The sequence below is a fragment of the Myotis myotis genome, unplaced genomic scaffold, assembly GCF_014108235.1.
Source record: "Myotis myotis isolate mMyoMyo1 unplaced genomic scaffold, mMyoMyo1.p scaffold_m19_p_22, whole genome shotgun sequence".
NCBI lineage: Eukaryota > Metazoa > Chordata > Mammalia > Chiroptera > Vespertilionidae > Myotis > Myotis myotis.
The window spans coordinates 200,958-227,221 of NW_023416327.1; the positions used below are offsets into that span (position 1 = coordinate 200,958).

The following is a 26,264-nucleotide window of genomic DNA, read 5'->3' on the forward strand; positions in this document are numbered from 1 at the left end:
AGGGAACACACAATACAATACACAGAGGACGTATCATGGACTTGTACCCCTGACACCTATATAATTGTATCAACGAGTGTCACCCCAATAAATTCAATGAAATCGCTGAAAAAGTTATGCTGCCCTGGCCGGTGTGGCTCAGTGGATAGGGCCTCAGCCTGTGGACTGAAGGGTCCCAGGTTCGATTCCCGGTCAGGGCACAGGCCCGGGTTGTGGGCTCGATCCCAGTGGGGGGTGTGCAGGAGGCAGCCGATCCTTGATTCTCTCTCATCATGGATGTTTCTCTCTCTCTCTCCCTCTCCCTTCCTCTCTGACATCAATCAAAATATATTTTAAAATAAAAATAAAGAGTTATGCCTGAAACTCAGTTCTTCAGGCCAGCACGAAAGCCAGCTGATACCACAGACTCGCTCATCACTGCGTCCTGCAGATGGAGCCAGGGTAAGCCTGGGCCACGCCTGCACATCGCCACTCGCCCTGGGCAGTGGGACCTGAGTACATGGCTCCTCCCGCCTCCTCATCCTCGTTGGCCCGGCTGCTCTCGCAGGCCTCGCCCTCACCTGCACCTTCTGGGACCTTAGCCAGGGTAGCCGGACTCAGCAGAGCTGGGCAGGGCTACGATTCTGCGCCTCTAACCACCTCCCCTGCTATTGCCTCGATTCTGCACCTCTAACCACCTCCCGGCTATTGCCTCGATTCTGCGCCTCTAACCACCTCCCCTGCTATTGCCTCGATTCTGCATCTCTAACCACTTCCCCTGCTATTGCCTCGATTCTGCACCTCTAACCACCTCCCTGCTATTGCCTCGATTCTGCGCCTCTAACCACCTCCCCTGCTATTGCCTCGATTCTGCGCCTCTAACCACCTCCCCGCTATTGCACAATTCTGCACCTCTAACCACCTCCCCTGCTATTGCCTCGATTCTGCTCCTCTAACCACCTCCCCGCTATTGCACAATCTGCGCCTCTAACCACCTCCCTGCTATTGCCTCGATTCTGCATCTCTAACCACTTCCCTGCTATTGCCTCGATTCTGCACCTCTAACCACCTCCCTGCTATTGCCTCGATTCTGCGCCTCTAACCACCTCCCCTGCTATTGCCTCGATTCTGCGCCTCTAACCACCTCCCCTGCTATTGCCTCGATTCTGCTCCTCTAACCACCTCCCCTGCTATTGCCTCGATTCTGCATCTCTAACCACTTCCCCTGCTATTGCCTCGATTCTGCACCTCTAACCACTTCCCCTGCTATTGCCTCGATTCTGCATCTCTAACCACTTCCCCTGCTATTGCCTCGATTCTGCATCTCTAACCACTTCCCCTGCTATTGCCTCGATTCTGCACCTCTAACCACCTCCCTGCTATTGCCTCGATTCTGCGCCTCTAACCACCTCCTCTGCTATTGCCTCGATTCTGCACCTCTAACCACCTCCCCTGCTATTGCCTCGATTCTGCACCTCTAACCACCTCCCTGCTATTGCCTCGATTCTGCACCTCTAACCACCTCCCTGCTATTGCCTCGATTCTGCATCTCTAACCACTTCCCCTGCTATTGCCTCGATTCTGCACCTCTAACCACCTCCCTGCTATTGCCTCGATTCTGCGCCTCTAACCACCTCCCCTGCTATTGCCTCGATTCTGCGCCTCTAACCACCTCCCCTGCTATTGCCTCAATTCTGCATCTCTAACCACTTCCCCTGCTATTGCCTCGATTCTGCATCTCTAACCACCTCCCCTGCTATTGCCTCGATTCTGCGCCTCTAACCACCTCCCCTGCTATTGCCTCGATTCTGCGCCTCTAACCACTTCCCCTGCTATTGCCTCGATTCTGCACCTCTAACCACCTCCCTGCTATTGCCTCGATTCTGCACCTCTAACCACCTCCCTGCTATTGCCTCGATTCTGCATCTCTAACCACTTCCCCTGCTATTGCCTCGATTCTGCGCCTCTAACCACCTCCCTGCTATTGCCTCGATTCTGCGCCTCTAACCACCTCCCCTGCTATTGCCTCGATTCTACACATCTAACCACCTCCCTGCTATTGCCTCGATTCTGCATCTCTAACCACTTCCCCTGCTATTGCCTCGATTCTGCACCTCTAACCACCTCCCTGCTATTGCCTCGATTCTGCGCCTCTAACCACCTCCCCTGCTATTGCCCTCGATTCTGCATCTCTAACCACCTCCCTGCTATTGCCTCGATTCTGCATCTCTAACCACCTCCCTGCTATTGCCTCGATTCTGCGCCTCTAACCACCTCCCCTGCTATTGCCTCGATTCTGCATCTCTAACCACCTCCCTGCGATTGCCACGCACCTGCCCGCCAGCCCTCCCGCCAGCCCGAGGGACCCGGTTTGTTCCAGCCCCGAGTGAGGGGGGACCTACCGGAGCCGGCCGTCCAGGTGAGCCACCGACCCCGGGGACAGCGTGTGCACGAAGACGCCCGACAGGCACTGCAGGTACGGGACACTGCACAGCCCGATGCCCAGGCCCACGCCAGCCTCTGCGGGCACACGGGGTGGGGGGGGGGGGGTGATGGCTCTCCCGGGAGCGAGCGAGCCCCTTGGGTGCCCACACCCCATCTCCTGGCGCTGTGCCCCGACCCTCCTGTTCGCGGGACATCCCCTGGGTGGGCACTGCTCCAGGGTCAGCGACCCCGGCAGGAGGGTGCTGAGCGCAAGTGGGGAAGGCAGGGAGGGAGGGGGAGGGAGGGGGAGGGAGAGAAAGGGGGAGGGAAGGAGAGGAGGGAGAGTAGGGAGGGAGGGAGAAGGAAGGAGGGGGAGGGGTGATGGGGGAGGGAGGGGGAGGGAGGAGGGAGGAGGGAGGAGGGAGGAGGGAGGAGGGAGGAGGGAGGGGCTGGTGTTTGCTCCGTCCCTGAGCTCTGGGGGAGCCTCAGCACACGGACTGGGGGGCCCTGTCCCGGGACCCGCGGGCACACAGAGCCTGGATCAGCTCTGAGCGGCAGCGTCCTGACGGGGGACCCACTCCACGCTCGGAGAGTCTGGGGTGGCCTGGGTGGGGGCCGGGCAGGAGGGAGGGGACAGCCCTGGCGGGGGGTGGGGGGCCGGTACCTTTCTGCAGCGAGACCTCCACCAGGACCCTGTAGCTGGGCCTGGCGCTGCCGCTGCCGGTGCCGGTGCCGGTGCCGGCGGGAGCCTCCGGGGCCGCCAGGAGGAAGGCGCTGCCGGCCCGCGGGGCGCAGGCGCCGGAGCTCAGGGAGCGGCCCAGCGGGGGCGACAGGCGGCCGCCCGGGGCGGGGGGCGCGGGCAGGCGGGTGCGCACCGTGAGGCTCAGCAGCCCCTTCTTGGCGAGCTGCAGGGAGAGGGCGCGGCGTCCAGGGCCGGGCGCGGGCGAGGGCACGGGTGTGTGTGCGTGTGTGCGTGTGTGCGTGCGTGCGTGTGTGTGTGCATGAACATATGCATGACGCACCTGTGTGTATGCACACAGGTAGCACGTGCTGCACGTAGGACACAGGTGTGGCACATGCAAAGATCAGAGCCTGGAGCTGTTCAACTAGATGGAGGCTCAAAAATATCTTCAGGCCCCGCCGGCGTGGCTCCGTGGCTGAGCATCAACTTCGGAACCAGGAGGTCACGGGTTCGATTCCCGGTCAGGGCACAGGCCCGGGTTGCGGGCTCCATCCCCAGTGGGGGGCGTGCAGGAGGCAGCTGATCCACGATTCTCATCATGGATGTTTCCATGTCTCTCTCCCTCTCCCTTCCTCTCTGACAAAAATAAAAATATAATTTAAAAAAAATACCTTCAGCCCTGACCGGTGTGGCTCAGTGGATAGAGCGTCGGCCTGCAGACTGAAGGGTCCCGGGTTTGATTCCGGTCAAGGGCATGTACCTGGGTTGTGGGCACATCCCCAGTAAGGGATGTGCAGGAGGCAGCTGATCGATGTTTCTAACTCTCTATCCCTGTCCCTTCCTCTCTATAAAAAAATCAATAAAATATTTTTTTAAAAAAATCATTAAAAACATTTTTTTAAAAATGCCTTCGGGACCTGCCTGCAAAACCTGAAGCAGATTTGTCACTACGTCAACACGAACACAGATGTGTAACCCCCCGGCCAGGCTGCAGTGGCTGAAATCTCCCCGGACAGTCCCGACCCACCACTGCCCGCCCCGACCCAGGCCCCCTTCCCCGGCCCCCCAGCCCCGCGGCTGCCCGGGGGCCCGGGTGGGAATGGGGGTGTGAGCGAGGCCAGAGATGCTGAGTCTGGGAACAGCCGCTCACCTTGAACTTCTGCAAGGCGTCCTGGTGAGTCAGCCCGGCCATGGACTCACCGTTGAGTTCCAGAATCTCGTCGCCTGTGGGGCCGGGAGAGATGGGGGCTGGCAGAGGGCTGCCCGACCAGGGACCCTGAGATCTGGCCCCTGCCCAGCGTTTGCACCAAAACACCCTGAAGACATTCTCCTTCCGTATCTGCCCCCCAGGAAGCTGTGGGGGGCAGCGTGAGAAGCCCCCTGGCACCTCTGGTCTTCCGGGGGGCGGGGTGTTAGCCGGGCGCATGTGGCCTGGCCTGGTCCCTGTCCACCTCCTGCCCCACCTCCTAGGCCAGGGGTGGGCAACCCCTGGCACGCGTGCCAAATGTGGCACACGAAACCCTCTCTTATCATCTTCCGTTTACAATTTTTTTCTTAATATCGACTTTTTTTATTTTTCAGATAAATTCGGTGCAGGTGCATCTTAAATAAATAATTTTACAGAACATGTAGACATTAAAAAATAAATGTATTTGTCATCATCATAGACTGTTTTTGTCGCTTGAGTGAATTGTATTATTTCTTCAGGGTTCTTCACATGCGCACACCTTAAGAGACAGCAAGTAGGCGTAACGTGTTCTGAAAAAATTAGGGTCGGCACGCAGGAGAATTCTGAGCCAGAGATTTTGCTGGTTTGGGCACGCACTCGCACAAAGGTTGCCCACCCCTGTCCTAGGCGCTCCTGTGGCCGCCCCTAGCCTAGCCCGTCCTCGTCTCGCCGTCCCAGCGCCAATAAACGTTCCCCCATCGTCACCACATAGGACTCGCCGGTGAAATCTTTCCTGCACGGAGACCAGGGCTCACACACGCCCAGTCGGCCCCCCCCCCACAGACCCGCCAGGGCCCCGCCCACCCCAGGCCATCCCTGTGGTTCTGAGGGAGGGGCAGGGACCCCGAAGGGGAGGGAGGCCAGTGGGTGCAGGAACGGAGAGGGACCTCGGAAGAAGGCAGCGTCAGAATGAGGGGGGCTCGCTGGGTCTCTGGCCCGGCTGGACGGAGTGTGCAGACCCCGGCGCCCAGGCCTGGGGTCCCCGCAGGCAACTCCGCAGGCCCCGCACCTGCTTGGCTGGGGGTCCTGGGAGGGGCTGGGAGCGTACCTTCTTGTAGCCGGCCGTCGGCCGCCGCGGCTCCCCCCTCAAAGATGGTTTTGACGTAGATGCCGATGGGACCGTAAATGCTGTCTCTGCCCCCCACAATGCTGAAGCCGAGGCCCTGGGGGAAGAGCGGCCGTCAGAGGGTCCTGGGGTCCCCCCCACTGGGCAGCCCCAGGGAGGGAAGAGGTGAGGGAGGAGCTCGGGGGGGAAGAGGTGGCAGGGGTGAGGGAGGAGCTCAGGGGGAAGAGGTGGCAGGGGTGAGGGAGGAGCTCGGGTGGGAAGAGACGGCAGGGGTGAGGGAGGAGCTCAGGGGGAAGAGGTGGCAGGGGTGAGGGAGGAGCTCGGGGGGAAGAGGTGGCAGGGGTGAGGGAGGAGCTCGGGGGGGAAGAGGTGGCAGGGGTGAGGGAGGAGCTCGGGGGGGAAGAGACGGCAGGGGTGAGGGAGGAGCTCAGGAGGAAGAGGTGGCAGGGGTGAGGGAGGAGCTCAGGGGGAAGAGACGGCAGGGGTGAGGGAGGAGCTCGGGGGGGAAGAGACGGCAGGGGTGAGGGAGGAGCTCAGGGGGAAGAGGTGGCAGGGGTGAGGGAGGAGCTCGGGTGGGAAGAGACGGCAGGGGTGAGGGAGGAGCTCAGGGGGAAGAGACGGCAGGGGTGAGGGAGGAGCTCGGGTGGGAAGAGACGGCAGGGGTGAGGGAGGAGCTCAGGGGGAAGAGGTGGCAGGGGTGAGGGAGGAGCTCGGGGGGAAGAGAAGTCAGGGGTGAGGGAGGAGCTCGGGGGGGAAGAGACGGCAGGGGTGAGGGAGGAGCTCGGGGGGGAAGAGACGGCAGGGGTGAGGGAGGAGCTCAGGGGGAAGAGGTGGCAGGGGTGAGGGAGGAGCTCGGGGGGAAGAGACGTCAGGGGTGAGGGAGGAGCTCAGGGGGGAAGAGACGGCAGGGGTGAGGGAGGAGCTCGGGGGGGAAGAGACGGCAGGGGTGAGGGAGGAGCTCAGGGGGAAGAGGTGGCAGGGGTGAGGGAGGAGCTCGGGTGGGAAGAGACGGCAGGGGTGAGGGAGGAGCTCAGGGGGAAGAGACGGCAGGGGTGAGGGAGGAGCTCGGGTGGGAAGAGACGGCAGGGGTGAGGGAGGAGCTCGGGTGGGAAGAGACGGCAGGGGTGAGGGAGGAGCTCAGGTGGGAAGAGACGGCAGGGGTGAGGGAGGAGCTCGGGTGGGAAGAGGCGGCAGGGGTGAGGGAGGAGCTCGGGTGGGAAGAGACGGCAGGGGTGAGGGAGGAGCTCGGGTGGGAAGAGACGGCAGGGGTGAGGGAGGAGCTCAGGGGGGAAGAGACGGCAGGGGTGAGGGAGGAGCTCAGGGGGGAAGAGACGTCAGGGGTGAGGGAGGAGCTCGGGGGGGAAGAGACGGCAGGGGTGAGGGAGGAGCTCGGGGGGGAAGAGGTGGCAGGGGTGAGGGAGGAGCTCGGGGGGGAAGAGACGGCAGGGGTGAGGGAGGAGCTCAGGGGGAAGAGACGGCAGGGGTGAGGGAGGAGCTCAGGGGGGAGAGACGGCAGGGGTGAGGGAGGAGCTCAGGGGGAAGAGACGGCAGGGGTGAGGGAGGAGCTCGGGGGGGAAGAGACGGCAGGGGTGAGGGAGGAGCTCGGGGGGAAGAGACGGCAGGGGTGAGGGAGGAGCTCGGGTGGGAAGAGACGGCAGGGGTGAGGGAGGAGCTCAGGGGGAAGAGACGGCAGGGTGAGGGAGGAGCTCAGGGGGAAGAGACGGCAGGGGTGAGGGAGGAGCTCGGGTGGGAAGAGACGGCAGGGGTGAGGGAGGAGCTCGGGGGGAAGAGACGGCAGGGGTGAGGGAGGAGCTCAGGGGGAAGAGACGGCAGGGGTGAGGGAGGAGCTCGGGTGGTAAGAGACGGCAGGGGTGAGGGAGGAGCTCAGGGGGAAGAGACGGCAGGGGTGAGGGAGGAGCTCAGGGGGAAGAGACGGCAGGGGTGAGGGAGGAGCTCGGGTGGGAAGAGACGGCAGGGGTGAGGGAGGAGCTCAGGGGGAAGAGACGGCAGGGGTGAGGGAGGAGCTCAGGGGGAAGAGACGGCAGGGGTGAGGGAGGAGCTCGGGTGGGAAGAGACGGCAGGGGTGAGGGAGGAGCTCGGGGGGAAGAGGTGGCAGGGTGAGGGAGGAGCTCAGGGGGGAAGAGACGGCAGGGGTGAGGGAGGAGCTCAGGGGAAGAGACGGCAGGGGTGAGGGAGGAGCTCGGGGGAAGAGGGTGGCAGGGGTGAGGGAGGAGCTCGGGGGGGAAGAGGTGGCAGGGGTGAGGGAGGAGCTCGGGGGGGAAGAGACGGCAGGGGTGAGGGAGGAGCTCAGGGGGGGAAGAGGTGGCAGGGGTGAGGGAGGAGCTCGGGTGGGAAGAGACGGCAGGGGTGAGGGAGGAGCTCAGGGGGGAAGAGGTGGCAGGGGTGAGGGAGGAGCTCGGGTGGGAAGAGACGGCAGGGGTGAGGGAGGAGCTCGGGTGGGAAGAGGTGGCAGGGGTGAGGGAGGAGCTCGGGTGGGAAGAGACGGCAGGGGTGAGGGAGGAGCTCGGGTGGGAAGAGACGGCAGGGGTGAGGGAGGAGCTCGGGGGGGAAGAGACGGCAGGGGTGAGGGAGGAGCTCGGGGGGGAAGAGGTGGCAGGGGTGAGGGAGGAGCTCAGGGGGGAGAGACGGCAGGGGTGAGGGAGGAGCTCGGGGGGGAAGAGGGGGCAGGGGTGAGGGAGGAGCTCAGGGGGAAGAGACGGCAGGGGTGAGGGAGGAGCTCAGGGGGAAGAGACGGCAGGGTTAGGGAGGAGCTCAGGGGGAAGAGACGGCAGGGGTGAGGGAGGAGCTCAGGGGAAGAGACGGCAGGGGTGAGGGAGGAGCTCAGGGGGAAGAGACGGCAGGGGTGAGGGAGGAGCTCAGGGGGAAGAGACGGCAGGGGTGAGGGAGGAGCTCAGGGGGAAGAGACGGCAGGGGTGAGGGAGGAGCTCAGGGGGAAGAGACGGCAGGGGTGAGGGAGGAGCTCAGGGGGAAGAGACGGCAGGGGTGAGGGAGGAGCTCAGGGGGGAAGAGACGGCAGGGTGAGGGAGGAGCTCAGGGGGAAGAGACGGCAGGGGTGAGGGAGGAGCTCAGGGGGGAAGAGGCGGCAGGGGTGAGGGAGGAGCTCAGGGGGAAGAGACGGCAGGGGTGAGGGAGTAGCTCAGGGGGAAGAGCGGCAGGGGTGAGGGAGGAGCTCAGGGGGAAGAGACGGCAGGGGTGAGGGAGGAGCTCAGGGGGAAGAGACGGCAGGGGTGAGGGAGGAGCTCGGGGGGGAAGAGACGGCAGGGGTGAGGGGAGCGGGGAGTAGGGTGAGGGAGGAGCTCGGGGGGAAGAGGTGGCAGGGGTGAGGGAGGAGCTCAGGGGGGAAGAGACGGCAGGGGTGAGGGAGGAGCTCAGGGGGAAGAGACGGCAGGGGTGAGGGAGGAGCTCGGGGGGAAGAGGTGGCAGGGGTGAGGGAGGAGCTCGGGGGGGAAGAGGTGGCAGGGGTGAGGGAGGAGCTCGGGGGGGAAGAGACGGCAGGGGTGAGGGAGGAGCTCGGGGGGGGAAGAGGTGGCAGGGGTGAGGGAGGAGCTCGGGTGGGAAGAGACGGCAGGGGTGAGGGAGGAGCTCAGGGGGGAAGAGGTGGCAGGGGTGAGGGAGGAGCTCGGGTGGGAAGAGACGGCAGGGGTGAGGGAGGAGCTCGGGTGGGAAGAGACGGCAGGGGGTGAGGGAGGAGCTCGGGTGGGAAGAGACGGCAGGGGTGAGGGAGGAGCTCTGGGGGGAAGAGACGGCAGGGGTGAGGGAGGAGCTCGGGGGGGAAGAGGTGGCAGGGGTGAGGGAGGAGCTCAGGGGGGAGAGACGGCAGGGGTGAGGGAGGAGCTCGGGTGGGAAGAGGTGGCAGGGGTGAGGGAGGAGCTCAGGGGGAAGAGACGGCAGGGGTGAGGGAGGAGCTCAGGGGGAAGAGACGGCAGGGGTGAGGGAGGAGCTCAGGGGGAAGAGACGGCAGGGGTGAGGGAGGAGCTCAGGGGGAAGAGACGGCAGGGGTGAGGGAGGAGCTCAGGGGGAAGAGGTGGCAGGGGTGAGGGAGGAGCTCAGGGGGAAGAGACGGCAGGGGTGAGGGAGGAGCTCAGGGGGAAGAGACGGCAGGGGTGAGGGAGGAGCTCAGGGGGAAGAGGCGGCAGGGTGAGGGAGGAGCTCAGGGGGAAGAGACGGCAGGGGTGAGGGAGGAGCTCAGGGGGAAGAGACAGCAGGGGTGAGGGAGGAGCTCGGGGGGGAAGAGGCGGCAGGGGTGAGGGAGGAGCTCAGGGGGAAGAGACGGCAGGGGTGAGGGAGGAGCTCAGGGGGAAGAGGTGGCAGGGGTGAGGGAGGAGCTCAGGGGGAAGAGACGGCAGGGGTGAGGGAGGAGCTCAGGGGGAAGAGACGGCAGGGGTGAGGGAGGAGCTCAGGGGAAGAGACGGCAGGGGTGAGGGAGGAGCTCGGGGGGGAAGAGGCGGCAGGGGTGAGGGAGGAGCTCGGGGGGGAAGAGGCGGCAGGGGTGAGGGAGGAGCTCAGGGGGAAGAGACGGCAGGGGTGAGGGAGGAGCTCGGGTGGGAAGAGACGGCAGGGGTGAGGGAGGAGCTCGGGGGGGAAGAGACGGCAGGGGTGAGGGAGGAGCTCAGGGGGAAGAGGCGGCAGGGGTGAGGGAGGAGCTCGGGGGGGAAGAGACGGCAGGGGTGAGGGAGGAGCTCGGGTGGGAAGAGACGGCAGGGGTGAGGGAGGAGCTCCGGGGAAGAGACGGCAGGGGTGAGGGAGGAGCTCAGGGGGAAGAGACGGCAGGGGTGAGGGAGGAGCTCAGGGGGAAAGAGACGGCAGGGGTGAGGGAGGAGCTCGGGGGGGAAGAGGCGGCAGGGGTGAGGGAGGAGCTCGGGGGGGAAGAGGCGGCAGGGGTGAGGGAGGAGCTCAGGGGGAAGAGACGGCAGGGGTGAGGGAGGAGCTCAGGGGGAAGAGACCGGCAGGGGTGAGGGAGTAGCTCGGGTGGGAAGAGACGGCAGGGGTGAGGGAGGAGCTCGGGTGGGAAGAGACGGCAGGGGTGAGGGAGGAGCTCGGGGGGGAAGAGACGGCAGGGGTGAGGGAGGAGCTCAGGGGGAAGAGACGGCAGGGGTGAGGGAGGAGCTCGGGGGGGAAGAGACGGCAGGGGTGAGGGAGGAGCTCGGGTGGGAAGAGACGGCAGGGGTGAGGGAGGAGCTCAGGGGGAAGAGACGGCAGGGGTGAGGGAGGAGCTCAGGGGGAAGAGACGGCAGGGGTGAGGGAGGAGCTCGGGGGGGAGAGGTGGCAGGGGTGAGGAGGAGCTCGGGGAAGAGACGGCAGGGTGAGGGAGGAGCTCGGGGGGAAGAGACGTCAGGGGTGAGGGAGGAGCCTGGGGGAAGAGACGGCAGGGGTGAGGGAGGAGCTCGGGGGGGGAGAGACGGCAGGGGTGAGGGAGGAGCTCAGGGGGAAGAGGTGGCAGGGGTTGAGGGAGGAGGCTCGGGGGGAAGAGGGGCAGGGGTGAGGGAGGAGCTCGGGGGAAGAGACGGCAGGGGTGAGGGAGGAGCTCGGGGGGAAGAGACGTCAGGGGTGAGGGAGGAGCTCGGGGGGAAGAGACGGCAGGGGTGAGGGAGAGCTTCGGGGGGAAGAGTGGCAGGGGTGAGGAGGAGCTCGGGGGGAAGAGCGGCAGGGGTGAGGAGGAGCTCGGGGGGAAGAGACGTCAGGGGTGAGGGAGGAGCTCGGGGGGAAGAGACGGCAGGGGTGAGGGAGGAGCTCGGGGGGGAAGAGACGGCAGGGGTGAGGGAGGAGCTCAGGGGGGAAGAGACGGCAGGGGTGAGGGAGGAGCTCGGGGGGGAAGAGGTGGCAGGGGTGAGGAATGAGCTCATCCCTTACCCCTGCCGTCTCTTCCCTCCCTGAGCTCCTGGGACCCAGAAGGAAGGAGGGACGGTGAGAGAGACTGGGGTGTCTGGCCCGCCCCCTGCCAGGGTCACCCTCCCTGTGTCACCCTCCCTGCGACACACAGCTGCTCAGAGCCCGGTGTCTCCCAGAGGCTCCCTGGCCAGGTCCCCTCACCTTGGCCTGGCCCTTCATCAGCACGACGCTGGAGATGACGGACGGCTGGGCGCCCCCCGAGGGCGGGGCCAGCTGCGCTGTGCTCAGCGACCGCGTGGGCCTGCCTATGCCCTGCAGGGAGGACCGGGTGGGGAGCTGAGGCCACGGACACGGACACACACCCCGCGGGGAGGGGAGGGGCCCAGCGAGGAGAGGACCCCGTCTCACGGAGCCGCCTCCCTGCAGACCAGCCCCAGGCGCACAGTAGGGCCATCCAGGCGACAGGGCCCGGAACCGGCACAGCCACACTGACCAGGACGTGAGTCCTTTAACCAACGTCTCCAGCTGGAGAGCCAGCTGCCAGGAGGGCCCTCCACAGAATTGGGGGCAATTAACGGAGCCCCCTCTTTGCGCCAGGCCAGGGGGGTGGGCAGGGGCAGGTGCCGAGATTGAACGTGGACAGCAAGCGTGTCAAACTCGCGGCCCGCGGGCCACATACGGCCCACAGCGAATGTTTTTGCAGCCCAGCCAATAGAATGGTATGTAAGACACTTTTTAACAAAAGTACCATAACTTAATCTTTACAATATCTTGTTATACATAATCTAGAATAATAACAGGGTAATATGCTAATTAGACTAGACATCTTCAGGACGTCACTCTGGATGTCATTCCGGACGTCCTTCCTGACGAAGCTGGGGCCGGGGGTGCCTGCCGGCGGCGGCAGGAGGAAGGAAGCCTGGATCCCGGGTGCCAGAGGGAAGCCGGTGCCGGCAGCCAGGGGAAGGAAGGCCTACTCTTGCATGAATTTTCGTGCACCGGGCCTCTAGTTATTAATAACGAACTACAACTACAACGTTCGCTAACGACTGATGACTGTCATCTGTTGCATTCGCGTCCCTCACGCGCCTCACGCGCAGGCGCACCGTCTCTCCCCACTGACACCGGCAGCGAAGGTTCCAGCAGCCGGTGGCCACGTCCTTGGTCTGGGACTGACCTGCTTGGTGTGGCAACAGGAAATACCTCGCTTCCGGAGAACGAGAGAAATGGGTTTATCTGCGTGACGCTTATCCATTTGTGCGGTCAGTGTCTGGTGAGTTCATGTCCAAGAAAAAAATATTCGTTTTTATTAAAAGGTTCTATTCCTTTAGGTGAACGGTGACTCGTTTATCTCAGCCCTTTGCATTCAGCACGGCTCCATCGAAACAAACCTGCGTTTCTAAGAAAATGGAAGCTTTTGTTCATTTTGTGGCCACGTCCACACAAGCCTTGGTCACCGGGCCCGTGTTCGCCTCCGAGTGTGACACGCTTGGTGTAGAACCACGGTCGGCAAACCGGGGCTCGCGAGCCACAGGCGGCTCTTTGGCCCCTCGGGTGTGGCTCTTCCACAGAATACCACGGACAGTGCGATTGAAACTTCGTGGCCCATGCGCAGAAGTCGGTGTTTTGTGGAAGGGCCGGTATTTTGTGGAAGAGCCACACTCCAGGGGCCAAAGAGCCGCCTGTGGCTCGCGAGCCGTGGTTTGCTGACCACTGGTGTAGAACGCAGGTTTGGGGAGGCGGACAGGCCTGAGCCACGTCCACAGGAGCCGGGAGCACCTGCCCCCCACACTCGGGCACCGGGAGCCGCCGGGCGAGGGCCCCGGGCGTGGGGCCACAGGGGACCCGGAGCCCACAGGCTGCCCTGGCCCTGGCCCTGGCCCTGGCCGCGGTCACCTGGTGACCTGGGGGACGGGCGGGCCCTCTGTGCCTCGGTTTCCCCGCCTGTGGGACCCTCTGCCCTTGGGAAGCCATCAGGTCAAGCCCCGGCCCCCCAGGCTACCCACTTGCAATCAGAAAACATGCTCAGCCCTGACCGGTGTGGCTCAGTGGATAGAGCGTCGGCCTGCGGACTGAAGGGTCCCGGGTTCGATTCCGGTCAAGGGCATGGACCTGGGTTGCGGGCACATCCCCAGTGGGGGTGTGCAGGAGGCAGCTGATCGATGTTTCTCTCTCATCGATGTTTCTAACTCTCTGTCCCTCTCCCTTCCTCTCTGTAAAAAATCAATAAAATATATTTTTTTTAAAAAAAGGAAAGGTGGCCACTCCAGGCAGCACCTGCCAACCATCGGGGACAAACACCCCTCCCCCGGTGTCCCGGCTGGGGGAGCTCCCAGGGCTGGGGGACAGGACCCTGGCAGAGAGGGGCACCCCGAGACCGCCGGGGAGCCCCGGTGCTGGTGCAAGGCCCTGGGGGGGGGGGGGTCAGGAGCCGCCAGTGGGGAGGAGGCCGCGGAAGGTGGGGTGTCCACGGGGAGGTGCACGCGTGACCACCAGCGGCAGCGGGAGCCCTGGTGAGCGGGGCAGGGCCTGGGGCTTAGGGAACCAGACGGAGGGCAGCTGTGGGGACCTGGGGCGGCACTGGCTTCCGGTCGGCCGGTCGGCCGGTCGGCCGGGCGCCCCCCCTGCAGCTGGTGCCCACAGCGGAGGGCAGGGCGGGCAGCCGCCCGGGCTTAGGTCAGACGCTGGCCGCTTAGGTCTCAGGATGTCTGAGCTCAGCCTGGCCGGGCTTCCGGTCCCCCCGGCAGATCGGGGGCGGACAGGAATGTCTTCCCATGGTTAAGAGTTAGAGGCAACGCCCTGGCCGGTGTGGCTCAGTGGGTAGAGCGTCGGCCTGCGGACTGAAGGGTCCCGGGTTCGATTCCCGGTCAGGGGCACAGGCCCGGGGTGCGGGCACATCCCCAGTGCGGGGCGTGCAGGAGGCAGCCGGTCCCTGATTCTCTCTCATTGATGATTCTGTCTCTCCCTCTCCCTTCTTCTCTGGAATAAAAATATTTTTTAGATTAATTTATTTTTTAAATATACTTTTATTGATGTCAGAGAGGAAGGGAGAGAGAGAGGGAGAGAGAAGCATCCATGATGAGAGAGAATCATGGATCGGCCGCCTCCTGCACGCCCCACACTGGGGATCGAACCCACAACCCGGGCCTGTGCCCTTGGCCCGAATCGAACCCGGGACCCTTCAGTCCACAAGCTAACGCTCTACCCACTGAGCCACACCGGCCAGGGCTGAAATAAAAATATATTTTTAAAAAATAATGAGAGGTGAAGTGCGTGACGTCATGGCTCAGGGTTAAGTTAAAGCCAGGCTGTGAGCCCCGAGGCACCAGCGTCCACTCCCCGCTGTCCGACCGCCGTGTGGCCTGCCCAGGCCCGGCCCTCGCCTGCCCCAGGGTCACTGAGCCGGTGGCACGGGGTCCACACAGCCTGGTCGGGGGCGGCCGGGTCCCTGGCGCCCGGGGCGGGTGACTGTCCTGATGGGGCCTGCGCCCCGCGGTGGCCAGGCCCCCAGGCGGCCCTCCCTGCAGTCTGTGGACTGAACCACCCCAAGTCCTGCTCAGCCCCCTGCGTGGGCCCCGTCCCCCCTCCCGGCCCGCAGCCTCACCCCGGCCCTGCCCATGGGGCCGTCCAGCTGCTGGGACAGCGCCTTCCGGCCGCTGCAGAGCGAGAAGGGCAGCCGGTCTGGGGGGTCCGTGGAGGCAGCCGTGGTCCCGGCCCCTGGGAGATCCGTGTCCGCCGCGCAGTAGGGGTTGACACCTGGGCAGGGGAGTGGGGGAGAGATGGGCAGGGGGAGGGGGAGAGTTGGGCAGGGGGAGGGGGAGAGATGGGCAGGGGATGGGGGAGAGATGGGCAGGGGAGGGGAGAGATGGGCAGGGGGAGGGGGAGAGATGGGCAGGGGATGGGGGGAGAGATGGGCAGGGGGAGGGGGAGAGATGGGCAGGGGAGGGGGGAGAGATGGGAAGGGGGAGGGGGAGAGATGGGCAGGGGAGGGGGAGAGATGGGCAGGGGAGGGGGAGAGATGGGCAGGGGAGGGGGGAGAGATGGGCAGGGGAGGTGGAGAGATGGGCAGGGGAATGGGGGGAGAGATGGACAGGGGGAGGGGGAGAGATGGGCAGGGGGAGGGGGTGAGGTGGGCAGGGGGAGGGGGAGAGGTGGGCAGGGGGGAGGGGGAGAGATGGGCAGGGGATGGGGGGAGAGATGGACAGGGGGAGGGGGAGAGATGGGCAGGGGGAGGGGGAGAGATGGGCAGGGGAGGGGTGGAGAGATGGGCAGGGGGAGGGGGAGAGATGGGCAGGGGGAGGGGGAGAGATGGGCAGGGGATGGGGGGAGAGATGGACAGGGGGAGGGGAGAGAGATGGGCAGGGGGAGGGGGAGAGATGGGCAGGGGAGGGGTGGAGAGATGGGCAGGGGGAGGGGAGAGGAGATGGGCAGGGGGAGGGGGAGAGATGGGCAGGGGGAGGGGGAGAGATGGGCAGGGGAGGGGGAGAGGTGGGCAGGGGAGGGGGGAGAGATGGGCAGGGGGAGGGGGAGAGGTGGGCAGGGGGAGGGGGAGAGATGGGCAGGGGAGGGGGGAGAGATGGGCAGGGGAGGGGGGAGAGATGGGCAGGGGATGGGGGGAGAGATGGGCAGGGGGAGGGGGAGAGATGGGCAGGGGAGGGGGGAAGAGATGGGCCAGGGGATGGGGGGAGAGATGGGCAGGGGGAGGGGGAGAGATGGGCAGGTGGGAGGGGGAGAGATGGGCAGGGGAGGGGGGAGAGATGAGGAGGGGGAGGGGGAGAGATGGGCAGGGGAGGGGGGAGAGATGGGAAGGGGGAGGGGGAGAGAGAGAGATGGGAAGGGGGAGGGGGGAGAGATGGGCAGGGGGAGGGGGAGAGATGGGCAGGGGGAGGGGGAGAGATGGGCAGGGGAGAGGGGGGGAGAGAGCGTGTGTGCCCTCGGAGAGAACAGGGTGCCGAGGCCCCCAGAGCGCAGGTCTCCTGGGCCCCGTGAGCACGGACCCGCGGCGCCCAGAGCGCAGGCCATGGGGACAGGGAGGATCAGCGGTCACGGGCTGCAGACAGCTCCCCCGCCTCCTGTCGGCTCACCTCGCAGCAGGACAAGCGTGTGCGGGGTCGGGAAGCCACACGCAGACCCTGCTGTCAGGGGGTGCAGTCCCCACGGAGGAGACAGAGGGAGCGAGACGGTGCCCAGGACCGCAGAGCCAGAGCGGACAGGCAGGCAGCACCCCCGCCCAAGAGGACCCGACCGCCTCCCCCCACACCACATGCACAGGGTGCGTGAGCACATGGACACATCGCACGCACACACACAGCATGTGCGCACACACATGCACTCACGGCACATACATGTGAACACAGCACTGGTGCACAATGCACACACACACGTGCATGCACACACAGAACATACATACACACACCACACGTGCATGCACGCACAGCACATGCATGCACAACACAGAAAGCCCCCTCACATGCATGCACACACCGCGCACACACATGCACACGCACAGCACGCACACGCCCCTAACACGGGCAGAAGGGGCCACCCCCGACCCCTCGGGGACCTGAGACGACACAGAGCCACCAGCTCCCCTCCTGGGAAGCCGCGCCCGCGTCCACCACCCAGGAGCCTGCAGCGCCTCCGGGTGACAAGCCCGGCCCACGGCCAGAGTGTCCCAGCGGGAACACGCTATGAGCCACACTCGCTGAGAGCCACACACGCTGAGAGCCACACTCGCTGCCTCAGCGCCTCCGTGGCCACATTGAAAACGTCAGGGGCCAGAGGCGAGGGGACGATGTATTCCATTCAGCCCAGCACCCCGACACGGCTGTGTTCCCGCGTGTAACTCACAGAGGACGTGTTATTCAGCTCCTTCCTGAGCTGCTGGCATCTGCTGCCCCCTCCCCCCTTATCCCCCCTTACCCCCCCGCCCCCCGTCTGCACCAGCCACACGTCATGGGCTCCGTGTGTGGCCAGTGGACACTGAGCTGGACAGCACAGCTCAGGGGTCCGGAGGGGACAGGTTTCCTGGCCCCCCTCAGCCCAGGGAGGGACAAGGGCCTGCGGGAGGTCCCAAGAGAACGCGTGAGGTGGGGTGGCTCCCGGGGAAGGGGCTGAGCCGGGCTTGTCCTTGGGATGCAGGGCCCAGGTGTGTGCAGCTGTGAGGGGCAGTCGCTGGCCAGGGTGGGCTCAGAGAGGAGGCAGGAAGGGGCACCCCTGAGGGTGAGACCCCTGAGGGTGTGAGATCCCTGACATGTAAGGGGAGGGGACGAGGGCTCGGGGACAAGGTGAGGTCTCCCTCTCTCTCTGGCCTGAGCAGCTCCAGCGGCAGGAAGTCCAGGGAGGGGCAGGGGAGGGTCACAGGGGAGGACACCCAGCACAGAGCTCATCGGGCATTGTTATTTATTCACTAGAGGCCCGGTGCACGAAATTCATGCACAGAGAGGGCGTCCCTCAGCCCGGCCTGCACCCTCTCCAACCTGGAACCCCTCAGGGGACGTCCGACTGCCGGTTTAGGCCCGATGTGGAAGAGGCTTCCCTCTCGCAATCCGGACCACCGGCTCCTAACTGCTCACCTGCCTGCCTGCCTGCCTGACAGACTCTAACCACTCTGCCTGCTGGCCTGCTTGCCCTCAAACTGCACTTCCCCTCATGGCCTGATTGCCACTAACCGCATCCCCTCCCCTCCTCTCCCCCTTCCCCTCCCCTCCCGTCCCTCTCCCCTTCCATCCCCTCCCCTCCCCTCCTCCCCCTCTCCCCCCCACCCCTCCTCCCTCCTATCCCATCACAGACGAGGTGACAGAGGCCCCGGACAGAGGGCCTTGCTAAGACCAAGGAGGATGTCACATGACTGGGCCCCGTCTTCCATCCTCTGTCCCATCTCCTCACCATGTGGAGCCCACAGAGGGGCTGACCAGACCCCAGACCAGAGGCCCTCCCACTGGCGGGGGCACATGCAGTGAAAATGCTCCCAGGCCAGCGGACACAGCCTGGCCCAGCGGGCCCAGCGGAGACCCGCCCTCCCCACGCGCCCGTCAAGGACCCGGGGGGCCCCCAGGACACTTACTGGTGGAGTTGCTGCGAGTCCTTTGGTGACAGGCTTTGGGGAGCAGGGAGCTGCCACTCTGGGCCTCGAGTTTCCCGGGCTTCTCCTGGGAGGAGGCGGTGGGAGCTTCCTGCAAGACAAGCCCCGTCTTTCACCCACCGGGTCAGCGCCGACCGCCAGCTGTGCCCAGGACCCTGAGGGGCGGACCCCGAGCCTGGAAGTGTCCTCTGTCGCCTCCACGCATCCCAGGCTCCTCGAGGGAGGGAGGGAGAGGCTCTGCCTTCCACGGACACGGGTTCACGAACACGGAACCCTGAGCCGAGGGGCTGCGTGGACGTGGCTCTGACGCAGGAAGTGGGCAAGGGCTGTGGCAGCGATCACAGGTCAGGGTCTCCGTGGGGGATGCAGCCTGAACAAGGACGCTGATCGTGGGGAAATGCCGTTTTAGTGAAATGTGGGCAAGAAAACAAAGGAAAGTGAGAGATCATCACAGAGACTGGTCAGGGTTACGCGTGACATCGATGGCGAGCGGGGGTAGCGGGAGGTGTTAGAGAAGGCGGCCAACTACGTCCCATCGCTCTGGCGCGTAGTAGGCACTTAGAAACACGCGTCGCGGGAACGTTGTGTAAGTAGATGTCTTCGGATCGAACCATCCTTGCATTCTTTTTATTTGTTTCAAAACTAGTTTATTGTGTTAAGGTACTTAGTGTTTATACAGAATCTCCTTTTTGAAGTGTAAATGTTTGTTTGTCTTTAATATATTTTATTGATTTTTGTTTTATTTTATCTAGAATGTATTTGTACAGCAGTGAATGGCGCTGTAAAAAGAAAATATGGGGGATTGGTTAAAATAATGTAAAATAGATGGCAATATTGCTAGAGCTGGGACTCTGGTGTTAAACAAAAAAAAAAGCTAGCTTATTTGTCTCTTTGTCATTCGTTAGACTTTCTGCAAGGCCACTTAATCCAGACTTGTTCCGTGCATTAATCAGATTCTCAGGCGTTGCATGGACCCCCTCTTGATCTTGCCAGGCAGCTAGTAACTGCCTGGCTCTCATCTTCATGTCTTTGTTATCACACTCAATCTCTATTTTATTGATTTTTTACAGAGAGGAAGGGAGAGGGATAGAGTTAGAAACATCGATGAGAGAGAAACATCAATCAGCTGCCTCCTGCATGCCCCCTACTGGGGATGTGCCCACAACCAAGGTACATGCCCTTGACCGGAATCGAACCTGGGACCTTTCATTCCCTAGGCCAACGCTCTATCCACTGGGCCACACCGGTCAGGGCCATCCTTGCATTCTTGAGTATTCGTCTTCTCATACTGCTGTTTTAACTTCAAAATACAGATTTTTAGAGTCCGAGATTAAATCTTCACGCCTGCATGAAGATTTAATCTCGGACTCTAAAAATCTGTATTTTGAAGTTAAATCAGGTTATTGTTCTGTTATCTTTTTCTACCGTGCCCTATGGGTCACGTTTCCTTTGCTGGTTCTTCTTAAAATAAAAAATTTTTAAAACTTTTAAAATTGCATTTTCATACACCAGAAAACAGTCATCTATGTATATAAAAGCCTAAGAGACCAAATGACCGAACAACCAGTCGCTATGACACACACTGACCACCAGGGGGCAGACATTCAATGCAGGAGCTGTGCCCTGGTGGTCAGTGCGCTCCCACAGCCAACCTCCCTCGGCCAGCCAAACTCTGCGGTCCCTCCCCCCGGCCAGCGGGCCCCAATCAGCCCTGATCGGAACTGGGCAAGACGGCGATGGGCCCTGATCGCTGGCCAGGCCAGGGGACCCCACCTGTGCACAAATTCGTGCACCGGGCCTCTAGTTGGAAGATAAAATCATTAAAAATGAAACATGCACAATTCAATCAGGAGATAAAGACTGCCCAGGAACTGATCTGATGAAAGATACGGAGGCCTCTTCCACAGAAAACGACAACACTTTCTGAAAGGCATTTGCATGTGCATACGGAGAAATATATCATGTCTATGAAACTGCAGACTTAGTAATGTACAAATGTCAATCCCCTGCCCCCCAAAAAATCCATCGACAAATTCAGTGAAGCACTAATGAAAACTCAGGTGTGTTTTTTTTGTTCTGTTTCTTAAATAATTTTTTTTTTATTGATGTCAGAGAGGAAGGAGAGGGAGACAGAGAGAGAGAAACATCCATGATGAGAGAGAGAGTCAAGGATCGGCTGCCTCCTGCACCCCCCACGGGCGATGGAGCCCGCCACCCGGGCCTGTGCCCTGACCGGGAATCGAACCCAGGACCCTTCAGTCCGCAGGCCGACGCTCTATCCACTGACCCACACCAGCCAGGGCAGGATTAACACCTTTAACCAGACACAAAACCCACAGACTCTAAAGGGCACGATGGGCAAACTTCACGTTAAAATGAACAGCTTCTACTCATCAACGAAAAGAGTAAAACTGATTGCACCGCGATCCTCCCCCCGTCCCCCCTCCGCCCAGTGATGGAAAAGGCCTAGCAGCCCTGCCCCCCGCCCCCCATCTGAGCAGCAGATGGCCACCCCGCGGAGCCAGGCCAGCCGGGCAGCCCTTCCCACCCAGCAGGCGGAGCGGCCAGGCCCAGCGATGCCTCTGGCCGAGCCAGGAAACAGAGCTGAATGGAGAGCCAGCTGCACCGGCTCCAGCACCAGCTTCCCTCGTTCTCCAGGCCGTTCCACCCACGGGGCCCTGCCTGGACCCTGGGCCACAGGACTGGCCTCCGGGCACCAGCCCCAGGGGCTCTGGCAGCGGGTTTGGGGGATGGTCGGCCAGTGCGGTGCGCAGTCATCATGTAACTGGACAAGGGGTCCGGCCGCCTGTCCCTCCCTGAGCCGATGCGGCCGAGACAGGCTGGCATCGTCTGTGAGCGCTGATTCCAATCCCGCCGGCAGCGTGGGGAGCAGCAGGTCACCCACAAACATCCGCTCTGCCCCCACCACAGGCGGCTGCTTACACTGGGGAGGACAGAGATGGCACGGGAAGGAGGCAAAGGGTGGGCCAGGTGGGCGGTGCACAGGCAATGCGGGCTGTGGCTTTGCAAAGGCCTGTGGGTATGCAAAGGGCTGGGGGTCTGCAAAGGCCTGTGGGTGTGCAAAGGGCTGGGGGTATGCAAAGGCCTGTGGGTGTGCAAAGGGCTGGGGGTATGCAAAGGCCTGTGGGTGTGCAAAGGGCTGGGGGTATGCAAAGGGCTGTGGGTATGCAAAGGCCTGTGGGTGTGCAAAGGGCTGGGGGTATGCAAAGGCCTGTGGGTATGCAAAGGCCTGTGAGTATGCAAAGGCCTGTGGGTATGCAAAGGCCTGTGGGTATGCAAAGGGCTGTGGGTATGCAAAGGCCTGTGGGTATGCAAAGGGCTGTGGGTATGCAAAGGCCTGTGGGTATGCAAAGGGCTGTGGGTATGCAAAGGCCTGTGGGTATGCAAAGGCCTGTGGGTATGCAAAGGGCTGTGGGTATGCAAAGGGCTGTGGGTATGCAAAGGCCTGTGGGTGTGCAAAGGGCTGGGGGTATGCAAGGTCTGTGGGTATGCAAAGGCCTGTGGGTGTGCAAAGGGCTGGGGGTATGCAAAGGGCCATGGGTATGCAAAGGCCTGTGGGTATGCAAAGGCCTGTGGGTGTGCAAAGGCCTGTGGGTGTGCAAAGGGCTGTGGGTATGCAAAGGCCTGTGGGTATGCAAAGGCCTGTGGGTGTGCAAAGGGCTGGGGGTGTGCAAAGGCCTGTGGGTATGCAAAGGCCTGTGGGTATGCAAAGGCCTGTGGGTGTGCAAAGGGCTGGGGGTATGCAAAGGGCTGTGGGTATGCAAAGGCCTGTGGGTGTGCAAAGGGCTGGGGGCCCTGGTTTCTGCAACCAGGTTGTTATGTTTCCATGGTAACAGGCAGGTCCCGGGTGGGAGGATGGGCTGCACTTCCAGGTGAGCTCCCAGGTCCCACTGCAGCTCCCATCAGGCCAGAAGGCGCCTCCTCTACTCAGAGCAGCACAGTCGTGGTTACCAGAGCGTGACTGACATTTTCTACGAGCACAGCTGGTCCCCAATATTCTCTTTCTGCTTCTATCAATCACACCTGTGGCCCCTGCTCCCGCTTCCTGCATCGGAACCACCCCTGCCTGTTCTCCCTCCCCCCCCACACACACAGATGTGTGCACTCACACATACACACACACAGGCACTCACACATACACTCACACACACACACAGTCACCACACACACACACTCACACACCTCACCACACAACACAGACTCACACACACACACCCACCGACACTCACACACACACAGCCTCACACACACACAGACACACACACACAGACACACACACCAACACACACAACACCACACACACACAAGCCACACACACACATAGACACACACAGCCGCACCACACACACACACATAGACCACACACATAGACTCCACACACACACACACACAATCACACTCACACACACACACACTCACATCACACACACATACACACACACACACACACACACATAGACACACACACACACACCACACCACACACACATACACACACACACACACACAGCGCACACACACCACACACACATAGACGCACACTCACACACACACACACACTCAACACACCACACACACAGACACCACACACACATCACACCCACACACAGACGCCACCCAACACTCACTAGACGCACACACACACACACACTCACACACACATAGACGCACACACACACACACTCAACTCACACACACATAGACGCACACACACACACACTCACATAGACGCACACACACACACACACTCACACACACATAGACGCACACACACACACACACTCACACACACATAGACACACACACACACACACACACACAAAAGACGCACACACACACACACACACAGGCACTCACACACATACACTCACACACACATAGACGCACACACACACACACACACACACATAGACGCACACACACACACACACTCACACTCACACACACATAGACGCACACAACACACACTCACACACAGACGCACACGCACACACACACACTCACACTCACACACACATAGACGCACACACACACACCTCACACACACAGAACCACACCACACACACACACACATAGACGCACCACACACACACACACTCACACTCACACACACATAGACGCACACACACCACACTCCCCACACACAGACGCACACACACACACACTCACACACACATAGACGCACACACACACACTCACACACACATAGACGCACACACACACTCACACCACAATAGACGCACACACACACACTCACACACACATAGACGCACACACACACACACACACACACACACACACACACACACACACACACACACTCACACACACATAGACGCACACACACACACACTCACACACACACACACACACACATAGACGCACACACACACACACCCTCACACACACATAGACGCACACACACACACACACTCACACACCATAGACGCACACACACACACACACACACATAGACGCACAACACACACACACACTACACTCACACACATACGAGCACACACACACAACACTCCCACCCACACACATAGACGCACACACACACACTCACACACACATAGACGCACACACACACATAGACGCACACACACACACACACTCACACTCACACACACATAGACGCACACACACACACACTCACACACACATAGACACACACACACACACTCCACACACACATAGACGCACACACACACACACACTCACACACACATAGACGCACACACACACTCACACACACATAGACGCACACACACACACACACACACATAGACGCACACACACACACACACTCACACTCACACACACATACACTCACACACACATAGACGCACCACACACACACTCACACTCACAACACACATAGACGCAACACACACACTCACACACACATTAGACGCACACCACACACACTCACACACACACGAAGCACACACACACACACACACACATAGACGCACACACCACCACACTCACAACTCACACACACACACACACATCAATAGACGACACACACACACACACACATAGACGCCACACCCCCACACACACACACTCACCCACACATAGACGCACCACACACACACACTCACACACAACATAGACGCACACACACACTCAGCACTCACACACACATAGACGCACACACACACACTCACACACATAGACGCACACAAACACACACACACTCACACTCACACACACATAGACGCACACACACACACACACACTCACACACACATAGACGCACACACACACACTCACACACACACACACACACACACTCACACACACATAGACGCACACACACACACACTCACACACCACATAGACGCCACACACACCCCACACACTCACACTCACACACACATAGACGCACACACACACACACACACACACACATAGACTCACACACACACACACACACACATAGACGCAACACACACACCCACTCACACTCACACACACATAGACGCACACACACAACACTCTCACACACACATAGACGCACACACACACACACACTCACACACACATAGACGCACACACACACACACTCACACACACATAGACGCACACACACCACCTCATCACACACATAGACGCACCACCACACACACACACACACATAGACGCACACACACACACACTCACACTCACACACACATAGACGCACACACACACCTCACTCACACACATAGACGCACACACACACACAACTCCACTCACACCCACATAGACGCACACACACACACTCACACACACATAGACACCACACCACCACACACACACACATACTCACACTCCACACACACACACGCACACACACAGACGCACACACACACACACACACACACACACACACATCACACACACACACACACACCACCACATAGACGCACACACACACACACACACACACACAGAGACGCACACACACACACACACACTCATCACGCAACATAGACGCACCAACACCACACTCACACACACATAGACTCACACACACACTCACACTCACACACACATAGACGCACACACACACACTCACACACATAGACGCACACACACACACTCACACACACATAGACGCACACCACACCACACTCACACACACATAGACGCACACACACACCACACTCACACACACATAGACGCACACACACACCACACACACACTCACACCACACACACACATCGACGCACACACACACCCACACACACTCACACACACATAGACGCACACACACACACTCACACACACATAGACGCACACACACACACACTCACACACACATAGACGCACACACACACACACACTCACACACCACATAGACGCCGCACACACACCACACTCACACACACATAGACGCACACACACACACCACACACACATAGACGCACACACACACACACTCACACACACATCGACCACACACCACACACACCACTCACACACATAGCCGCCAACACACACACACCACACTCACACCACACATAGACGCACACACACACACACACACTCACACACACATAGACGCACACACACACACACACTCACACATAGGCACTCACACACACCACACACTCACACACACAAGACGTCACACACACACACACTCACACACACCTAGACGCACACACACACACTCCCACACACATAGACGCACCACACACACACACACCCACTCAAACACACATAGACGCACACACACACACACACACACTCACACACACACACTCACACACACAGACACACACACACACACACACACACACACACACATAGACGCACACACACACACTCACACACACATCGACGCACCGCACACCACACTCACACAACACATAGACGCCACACACAACACACACAGGCACTAACACACACACACTCACACACACATAGACGCAC

General features: G+C 61.3%; 1 protein-coding gene across 2 annotated transcripts in view; it reads right to left on the reverse strand.

Annotated features, from left to right (window-relative positions):
• Positions 1-26,264, reverse strand: part of IL16 (interleukin 16) — a 72,979-nt gene that overhangs the window by 17,648 nt on the left and 29,067 nt on the right. For both annotated transcript variants that reach the window (XM_036355416.1, XM_036355415.1), the window contains exons 3-9: positions 18,296-18,404; positions 14,834-14,985; positions 11,431-11,541; positions 5,362-5,476; positions 4,236-4,309; positions 3,068-3,308; positions 2,382-2,499 (exon numbers count right to left, since the gene is read on the reverse strand). In XM_036355416.1, the coding sequence (XP_036211309.1) occupies positions 2,382-2,499; positions 3,068-3,308; positions 4,236-4,309; positions 5,362-5,476; positions 11,431-11,541; positions 14,834-14,985; positions 18,296-18,404 (920 nt within the window). The remainder of the gene's footprint in view (positions 1-2,381; positions 2,500-3,067; positions 3,309-4,235; positions 4,310-5,361; positions 5,477-11,430; positions 11,542-14,833; positions 14,986-18,295; positions 18,405-26,264) is intronic.